Below are 9692 nucleotides of genomic sequence, written 5' to 3' on the forward strand. Positions count from 1 at the left end.
GTGAGGGGAGCGACCGGGAAATGTCCCCGGGGGTGTCCCCAGGGGTGTCCCCGCAGCCCCTCCGCCGTCACGGCCCTGTGGAGCACCCCCTACACCTCCTCCGTGTTTCGCCAGTATGCCCAACATCGTAAGGGTCAGAAATAGGCAGCAATTTGCCCAGCTGCTGGGAATGAGGAGGAGATTATGAAACAGGGTCTTATCTAATTATTACAAAATTTGGAGTGTGTAAAAATTCTCTTAAGAACGGGCTGTTCTTTCGTGTTTGGTTTTGTAGCTTTCAAGCCGGATAAGAATGTTTAATCTGTGAAACAGAGCAACCAACAAGCTTTGAGTGATGTCCAGGTGTTAGAAAACCAAATTACTTGGTGGTGGAATTGCCTTGGTAAGGTTTAGGACTTGATGTGTTTTAGTGACGTTAGATTTGGGAAAGGTGAACAAAGCTTGGGAAGAAGGATTTGGACAAAAGGAATGTGGAACTTACAGGCCATGAGGACATTGGGCAGAACCCCCAAGATAAGGAAGAAATTGAAAAATTCAACTTTATTTCTGTGTTGAAATCAGCTCCATTGAGTAAAAGGGAATTCCAGCATGGGCAGATCGTGACCACCAGCTCAGAGACACCAGTGCTCCTCACGGCTCTGGTTTAATTCATCTTTATTGTTCTAAAGTACACGATGCTGCTTTGATTTTGGGTGGTTCCATGCTAGTGATAATCTCCACCTTCTCTGCCAAAGGTTTCCTGTGCAATTCCACACAAAACGGCCTTAATCAATTAAATCTAATCTTTTCAGTTATAGCAGGAATTCCTGCTCTCTCTCCTGTTTTCAGTGCAGGTTACTTTACTGAGGCAGTGCTGTAGCACACATATTCAATCTAACTCTGCTTTAAACATTTGTTCTAAAGGCTGGCACACCTGAGAGTGCCAGGTAACAACTCTGTACCTCAGAAAACTGTAGGGAGGGGGAACATAGTGCTGATCTGAAATGTCTTTTTCCAGAACTTCTAAAACAAATTAGAAGTAATTTCTGTGTGTCTGCATTCACACCCTTAATGAGGCAGAGCAGGACAAGGCAGGACTTGTTTGTTGAGATGTTGGAGTGGTGTTGCATCCCTGCCATCCCCTGTGCTGCGCTCGGCAGGGTGGGAATCTCAGGAGAAAACTGCTGGGAGGCTTTTAAACAGTTCAGAGTCCAGGAGACACAAAGAATCTGCGAGAGCCACGAGGATCTGTAAAATGCATGCACGGGGATACCTTTTCTCTTTTAACCTTTATTGTTTTTACACAGGAAAATAAGAGTGCGGTGAGGCAGCGAGAGCACAGAGCTCCTGCAGGTTCGGCGCAGGGGGAAGGCGCCTCCATCCCGTGTGCGGAGCTGCGCCGTGGCTGCCTCTGGAAAAGCTGTGGGAGCAGGAGCAGGGGCAGAGCCCTCACTTGAGCACCAAGAAGTAGGTGGTCCAGCCGGCCAGCAGCAGCGCCCCGAGCAGCACAGTGTAGCTGAACAGCACGAAGGCCAGCAGCTCCCGCAGCACCTTGAGGAAGTGGATGGCGAAGGAGTCCGGCATGGCTCTCCCGGATCCCTGGGGCTGGCTGCTCCCTGCTCCTGCCGGGCCTGGAGCAGAGGAACAAGGTGAGTCTTCACAGCAGGGACACCACCCTGCCACGGGGAGAAATCCTGTGAGCACCCAGAAGGTTGTTAGTGACTGCTGTGGGCCTGTTCAGAGCCCTGCTGAGGTGTTGGAAAAAAGTTTGGGATCTGATCAAAGTCTCCAGATCAGGACTGGTAAGGAAGCAGATGGAAATACAGAGCCAGGTGGTGGGTACGGCCCTGGGGGTGAGGCTGGGGGTGTTGCAGAGTCCAGCTGGCCCCTGGAATATCTCCCCCACTGGGGCTGTGCGTCGGGAAGCGGCAGGATCAGAGCGGCCGCTGATGGTGCATTACCAACAGCCTGTTCTGATCAAAGTGGTCAATTCCTCCAAGGAAGCCACCATTAATATTTAATTCTATAATTGCATCTAATGGAGCTACTGGCACAAACTGAGCCTTTTGTTTAGGAATGACGAAAACTGAGGCTTATATACAAGTTTGCACAGGCAAATATTTATATGTTGCGTTAAAAATAACCGTTAATGGGAGACATGGGATAAGATGCCTTAGAATTCATCTTCTAGCAGTATTGTATAGTCATATGTACACATTGCTTTGGAAGTGATTGCTCATTTGTTAGTTTAAATTAAATCTGAACTTTTCCCCTAAAGTTACTGGCTTCTTAGATTTGAAGCTGTGAAAACCCACCTGAAAAATTCTATTATCTCTTCAATTTACGTATTCTTTTAAATTTTGATTGCAGCCGTGCCTGATCAACAGTATTGACGCTCTTGGTCAAGCACGAAAAGGGAGTTTAAAATCAGACTTAGGATAAAAACTAACCCAGAAGGATTATTTCTCTTCTGAACAGCCTAACGCCAGCTAAATGAAACTGAATTCCTGTCCTGCTGCCTGGAATGTTTTTTAAAGAGCTCTTGTGATAAGGAATTCACTTTTTGGTGTTGTTTAACGAGTTCAGCCATTCCATTCCAAGCTCAGGCACCTGTATACAGTACAGGAGTTACAGCATTTTTAAACCAGCTGTGGTTTGTCTGTTGTCAGAGCGTTACAGATTTCTGTCCATAGGCTGTGCGAGATTTCTGGTTATCTAGAAAGATGCTGATAAAGAAATAAACTGCTTACCCAGGCAGATGACAGGCTCTGCTTCGGCAAGTTCGTGTTTCTCCCTAGTTTTGTTCTGCAGCTGTCCCTTTTGCAGGGTTTGTGCTGTAGGCTGATCCCGCTGTGATCCAGGAGCAGAGTGAGTGTGTGTGTGTGCAGCCCACACCAGGACTGAGCTCTAGGTGTGGTCAGCACCGGTTATGATCCGACAGCGCCGTGGTGCTCGGAGCAGCCAAACACTCCCCTTCCCCTGGGGGCTTTGCCAACAGCATTTCCAGAGTTCCAGTGCCAGGGCTTGGAGTCACCAGATCAAAACTTGCATTTGTTGAGATGTGGGGTGTGCCTCTAACAAAACCTTGTGTCGTCTTACACATTTTGTTCTGTTCTCGCGAAGGCTGCAGTGCCTCTTGCTCTGTTCCCTGAGTGCCCTGTGCTCTGTGAGCCACTTGGGGAGGAGGATGCTCACACACAGCTGGGGCTCATCCCCAGGGTGGGGCTGTGCAGGCTGAGCCAGGATCTTTTACCAACAGACAGTGAGGGCTGAGGGCAGCCTAATCCCTGCACGGTCCCCCACAGGGTCACTGCTGTAGTGTCACCCTTACCCTCCCTCCCAAGGAGTCATCCCAACCTTTTAGAGCTCAAATGATGCAGCTCCTTTGCAGTGAGGGGAGGAGGGAGCCAGGCTCTATGTTTATTCTTAGCAAAACTGCTTCTGATAATGTATGAAAAGTGAAAGTGGAGGGGTAGGGGTAGAGGTTGGATAATATTTTCCTTTTTTTTTGGTAGTAATGTAGACAGCAGAGAAGGAAGATTATGTACTGCAAATCAAATCTCTTACCTACAAAGATATTATGATGTAGAAAATGGTCCCTTAATTTAATTAGGTTCTCTTGTTATCAAATTATTACCCACATGGTCAGCAGGGCCTTGGATAGAAGCAGAACATCATCAGCTGCTCAGGAAGCCTGTTAAATAGTAATTGCTCCTCCAGGGAATTGATCAGCGTCAGGATGGCTTTTATTTTCTTGTTGAATAGTTCCAGGAAGAGGCTTTGGCTAGGTGGAGGGGTTACACAGTTCTAGAGTAGGCTGCAAAAAAACAGGCTGCAATGTTGGTGAATTCAGGGTTTACCAAGTGTCTGGTGTAAACTCTTAACCAAAAAAGTTTTTTCTGTAGTGTTACTGATTGCTGGCCAGGGAAAGGTGAGCCACTCTGTGTTTTCCTTTATTCACCTGTGGTGTAGCTCAGAAGCCAGCCTGGTCAGTATTTGCTTGGGACTAGTTCAACTGTTAAAATTTAATTTAAAAAAATCTGGAAATTGTGATACTACAGAGACCCTTCAAGGCCAACCCAAGGACACTCTTGTTGCTCTAAGTAAATTGCTTGTTTTTTCTCTGCACAGTAACATCTAATTTTTGATCCAAACCAAATTTAGTTTTCCTTTTAAATACTCTGAGATTAGCTACTTTAAATGGAACTTGCAGAGCAAACAATCCATGTTTGCTCTTCTTGCATCACTGAGGTTGCAGGATGTTTTTTTGTTAAGTCTGTCTACAAGCTGCCTTCCCACCTGAAAGTCTCCACTGACTGAAATTGTATTTTTCTTCAAAAGTTCAGAAATTCCACTTCTAATGTAGTATTACAGGTGGCAGAACAGAATTAAATTTTATGTGAGTCTTCATTAAAAAACACCTGGGTGTTAGAAAAAGAGTTTCAACTTAAGTAATTCAGTTATCCTGGGACAGGGAGACATGGACACAGCTACCACAGTGCAGGGTTTTATTTTATTTTTGTATTCTAGAGAAAGAGAGAGAGTGCAAACACTTCCAAAAAAAGATTAAATACATCTTTATTTTATTTCATTTAATAAGTCAGCTGGAGTTAAATAGATAGAGGGGCTCCATGGAGGGTCTGACTTGGCAGACTTCAGTTTTAGAAAATAAAACGGACCAAAACCCACAGTCACAACTGTGACAACTTGGAAAAATTGAGGGATTTATTGAGACATATCATACATGATAACTAAGGCAGAAATGTTTGCTAAGAGAGTGATTTAAGGTGAGGAGTGGGCTTTTTTTTAGTTGCGTTTAAGAGTGAACTGCAGTGTGGAAGAGTCCCCAGTGGCTGTGGGGACACTGACAGTGCCCAGCCCAATACAGGCACCACCAAGGACCCTGCTCTGCCTTCCCCTCTGCAGCCAGGAGCTTCTTGCACAAAGGGCCCAGCCACCAAGCCCGTGGAAAATTCCATTTTACAAGTCTGAGCTCTGCAACAGCTTGTGACAGCAAGTACCACAGTTTATAACCTGAACAGGGGGTGAAAAAAGTGTCTGTTTAAAACCCACTGTTTACTGGGTCCCTGCTCTTGCTATTTTTGGCCCCCACACAGGGAGTGTTTGTGTGTCTTCAGCCATAAACTCAGGACACACTGATGTCATTCATACTCTGGAGGAGCTTTCCAGAGTCAGGTGGGTGTACCTAGGACAAAGGAGTCACCTCACAGCGATCCCTTCAGGGGACAAGTGAAGGAAAAGGCTCGAGGATCACAGGTACAGCTGTGTACAGATCTCTGACTGACACATCCAGTGCATCCATGGAATGGACCAGGCACCAGAGAGAGACAAACAGTCTGGGAATACTGGTATGAAGTCAGGAATAGAGAACATCCTGCCTCCTCAGCACCTTAGGGGGGTAAAAAGCAGAAATCACATCTCCCACCAAAGCTCAACAGAAAGAAAAAAAAGCAGCAGTTTGCCACAGAGAAGGGCCAGAGCCCATGCCTGCTGCCCCAGCCCTTGGCTGCCAGGTCAGACCATGAGCAGGGATTTCCCCCTTTCCCACTATTTATTGTTAGTGCCTTCCAACCCTGCTTGTCTGCTTGGAAGTTCCGCAGACAGCTGGAACACTGTGCAGAAGGGATGAGGGTCACGAGCTGGTCCCAGGAGAGCTTCCTTCACTGCCATGTTTCTCCAACAGAGCAGCCGTGCCAGCTGACGTGCCTGTGTCACACAGGGCCTCTCACATTTACTGTCTCTCACCACACACCCTAGAATGGGGCAGGCTCCAGTTTCTCCATCAAGGATTTGATCCAGGTTGTGCCGTTGATGAGTTTTGTAGTGGCAATGATGTACTCTGTGCCTCCATCCTCCATCTGCGACAGGAACCTCAGCGCGGCGATTTCTGCGTACGTGACCCCGCCCAGGAAGAACACCAGGGTCACTCTGTTCTCACCTTGCTGACCTGAGGGGTCACAAAAAAGATCCAGCTTGGCTTGGTTTGATTTTTACAGCTCCCCTGCATCAAATGATCTGAATTAGAGGCTGGGACACAGAAATCCACAGTCTGCTGCCAGGATGTGTTTCTGTTTGAGACTGATGCTGACCCTCTTTCACATAACATTACTTATTAACATCACTGTGTAAGTTTAGGGTTTATTTTAGAACTCTGATGAGAAGTTAAACCATTTGTCAAAGGAGGGTTAGGTCAATCTAGCACTGCTGTGGGACAGGGGGATGACAGAGAGACGTGGACTCTGCCTGCCCTGATTTCAGTTTGCCTCGCTCCCTGCTCAGACAGACATATTTTCCAGTAAACCACAGGAAAACAAACCCAAACTTACGCTTTTTCTGCAGGCCAGTGGGGAGCTGCTGCCTCTCCTCAAAGTGGGGCCCTGGCAGCATCTTCAGAACCTCCTCGATGCTGCGCCAGCCCGGCCGGGCCAGCAGCTGCGCCAGGCGCACGCTCAGCGGGGCATAGCCGCTGTACACGTACGAGATGTCATTGGGGTTCTGGGGGGCACACACAGAGGGAGGGGACAGCAGGTCAGTGATACCTCATGCTGCAAAACAGCCTCAAAGAAGTCAGAAACATTAAATAAAAAAGGAGGTTTTCCTGCTGCACATAATTCTATAGTTAGAGGTAATGTGTGCTGTTGAGGCCACTGTTTACCTGCTCATTAACATCATCCATCCACAGGCGCAGTGTTTTCCTGATTGTTGGGTAGTTATTCCTGCCACCTGTCTGGGGTTTCAGGAGTCCAGCCTTTTCCAGGTTGTTTAAGGTCAATATATGTTCATAACCATAAGTCTGGAATATGAAGAAATAACCTTTAATACCATGGCAATAACCCATGACCAGTGTTTAAAACAGGAAAAAAAAAAAGCAAATATGTTTGTTTAAAAAAGATGTTTGTTTAAAAAAAGCTTTTTGGTTAAGATCTCTGTAGAGTATATCCAATTTAGAGTGTTGAAATAATATTAGTAAAAAGTGATATAAATTTCTGTATCTACATGTTGTAACACACAAAAGCACCTCCCAAGTATCTGCCCAAACAGAAACCCAGTGCTCCCTCTGTGCACATTATTCAGGTGTAAGATGTCTCTGTCTAGAATGGAAGCGTAGAGCTGAAGATTTGATGTGGATTTTCTCAGGAATTTACTCCTCCAAATGTTACAGCCTAACCTGGAGAATCTCTCTTTTGTAATGGTCCAGAACCTTCTGCTTCAGCCCACTATTGCACACGGATTGCAAACAAACGAGACGCAAGATCTTGATTAGTGGATGTTTCTGAGCTATGCAGTCTTCAATATAATTGTTAACCTATTAAATAAAATAAGAAGCAATTATTTAAAGAATTGTTAAAGTGCCCGTCAGACCTGGAAATAAAGATTTGGTTTGCCTGGTTCTCCAAAACAGCAAGAAAGAGGAGCAGCTGCTCTCCAGGCAGCTCAGGACCATCTGTAAAACAGTGACCCAGCTCTGGTTCCACCTGGGCTCTCCCTGGAGCAGTCCCTCACTCAGTAGCCACATGTTGCACTGAAAAATTCTTATTAACCATCTTCTATGTTCCACTGATCCCTCAGAGCATGGGGTGCCCTGGACAGGTCAAGCACCCCAGCTATGCACAGGCAGTGAGAGGTAACTCAGAGATCCATTTCAGTGGACATCATCTAGATCAGACGTTTCCTCTCTCAAAAAAAAACCCCAAAACTAAACAAAAAACCAGAAAAAAACAAATGGAAAAAAATGTTTTTTGAAGACGTAAGAGTGGTTAATTGCCATTATCTGCTTACCTTGTCTGTGTCTATTCCAGACATGAACTCTTGCTCCACTGTTAAATTATCAAAGAAATCTTCAGATGCTTTGGGAAAAGAATAAAAATAAATACAAGAGCAACTGACAGCTTATGTTTTACAATTAACATTTCAGCAGAGATGCACTGGATGGAGCAAAGCCAGTTTTTACCAGGCTGAGTGATGTCCACCAGGTTACCAGGCATCCTGCAGGATTTAAATGACTCCTACTCACTGGTGATGTCTTTGATGAGCTCTGCGATGGAGGTGTGGTTGGCCAGCGAGCTCCTCGCCGCCTGCATGTGAGGCAGCTGGGACACAAACTGCTTAATCTCTCCAACAGTCTTGGCATGGTGCCTTTCCTGAAGAAATCCATCACTTGGGTTAGGCCTTGTTCATGTTAGTAACACCAAACAGATCATTTTATCATGAAGAATTATTACTGCACTCCCTGCAGGGAGTTAGAGCTACACAGCCTTTTAGACAAAGATGCTTACACTCAAGTCACAGCATTACCTGTAACAGCACTTGGATCATGGGGAGAGGCAGCATGTAACACAACAGGATCATCAGACTGTTATTTTCCATTATCCCAGTGTTGCACATCATTTTATCCACATTTGTCTGACTCCAGCCATCACTAGCTGCTCCTCAATTTCCCTACCAGGGCAAACTCCCTTTTTCACACAAAGAGGAATTCCTTTGCTGGCTGACAGGGAGCTCTAGGCCAGTGCTGTCAGAACTGGGGAACATCTCCCCTTGGAGCAGGAGTGAAAGGTGCTGAGGAATTGGGCTGGCAGGGTCTGCCATTCACTCTACTTGGTGGTAACAACATGCCAGGTTTTGGGGCAGGATGTGCTGAAGCACCATGCAGAGTTCAGCTCCAGAGGCCTGCACTGCATTTGGGCCACTTGCCTCTTGCTGCACTTGGAATAAAAATAGTAATAATTTGACTCATATGTGAAGGATTTAAATGGGCAAGTGCAGGCAGGAGAGTCGTGATGGAGCCTGTGACTGAAGAAGTCCTCTGCTGCCAATATGCTGCTGTTTCATTATCACCTATTACTGCTGACAATTTCTTAGAATTCTCTTTTTTAACAAGCAGAATGAACAATCCATCTTTAGCACCTCCAGCACTAATAGTGCAGAAGCAGAGCTGCACTGGGGGATGAGGCTGAGCACTCAGTATTTCAATTAAAGTACCACTATCTCATTTTAGATGTGGCAGAGGTTCAGAGGCTAAAAAAGCCCCACCAAGGAAATACAATCAAAGAGTGAACAAGTTCTCTTGAGAGTCCCCATTAGATCAGAAAAATAAGATATGGGATCTCAGTTATGAATCATCAACAGGATGTTTTCAACAAAACCACAAACGTGCCCCACACAGCTCTCCAGATTTGTCTGTGACAAGCATGAATTTACAGTTCAAACCTCCTGCATGACAATTGTCTTTTGCAAATTTCTGTTGTTTTTGATGCCAGCCATAATACTCTGTGAAAGTACATTCTGGTGTTTTATTGCTTAAAGCTTTTTCTCTGCATCCTGAAGGGAAAAGCACCTTTCAATAAACAGGTAACAAGAACAGCCAAGTGGAATTGATCAGCACACTAAAAATCACCTTTGGCTTCTTGCAGAGGGAAGCAGCACCTGACTCCTGCAGACTGAAGAGAGCAATTCCTGTTAGGGGATCTGTGGGCTTACACAGCACAAGGCTGGATTAGGCAAGCTCTGAGCAGAGGGAAAGCCCCAGAACAGAGGTGTGGAGAGAAATGAGGAACCACATTACTACAGGCTTATTAAAAGGTGTTCTGATCTACTCAGAACAGTCCAAGTGGAGCTGACCTCATCCCAGGGCAGGGGAACAGACTGCAACAGCTTCCTGTTTTTCCTCTGGATGGGGGATTATTGTGGGA

General features: G+C 45.9%; 1 protein-coding gene and 2 long non-coding RNA genes across 3 annotated transcripts in view; 1 reads left to right on the plus strand and 2 right to left on the minus strand.

Annotated features, from left to right (window-relative positions):
• The first annotated feature begins 9 nt into the window (after window positions 1–9).
• On the plus strand, window positions 10–2844 carry LOC115948223. The gene is made up of 3 exons (XR_004082068.1): window positions 10–127; window positions 1287–1628; window positions 2806–2844. It is a non-coding gene; the product is annotated as an uncharacterized LOC115948223 (long non-coding RNA).
• On the minus strand, window positions 1250–2936 carry LOC115948222. Its single transcript, XR_004082067.1, has 2 exons — window positions 2730–2936; window positions 1250–1610 (listed from the first exon to the last, which is right to left on the minus strand). It is a non-coding gene; the product is annotated as an uncharacterized LOC115948222 (long non-coding RNA).
• Window positions 2937–4532: 1596 nt separating this feature from the next.
• The window catches only part of VPS33A (VPS33A core subunit of CORVET and HOPS complexes), an 8531-nt gene continuing 3371 nt past the window's right edge, over window positions 4533–9692 (minus strand). Inside the window, exons 7-12 of the mRNA XM_031059511.1 lie at window positions 8015–8141; window positions 7780–7847; window positions 7169–7306; window positions 6656–6793; window positions 6327–6495; window positions 4533–5947 (exon numbers count right to left, since the gene is read on the minus strand). Of these exons, the coding sequence (XP_030915371.1) occupies window positions 5754–5947; window positions 6327–6495; window positions 6656–6793; window positions 7169–7306; window positions 7780–7847; window positions 8015–8141 (834 nt within the window). The 3' untranslated portion in view covers window positions 4533–5753. The remainder of the gene's footprint in view (window positions 5948–6326; window positions 6496–6655; window positions 6794–7168; window positions 7307–7779; window positions 7848–8014; window positions 8142–9692) is intronic.

The sequence above is a fragment of the Geospiza fortis genome, unplaced genomic scaffold (assembly GCF_000277835.1).
Source record: "Geospiza fortis unplaced genomic scaffold, GeoFor_1.0 scaffold145, whole genome shotgun sequence".
Lineage (NCBI taxonomy): Eukaryota > Metazoa > Chordata > Aves > Passeriformes > Thraupidae > Geospiza > Geospiza fortis.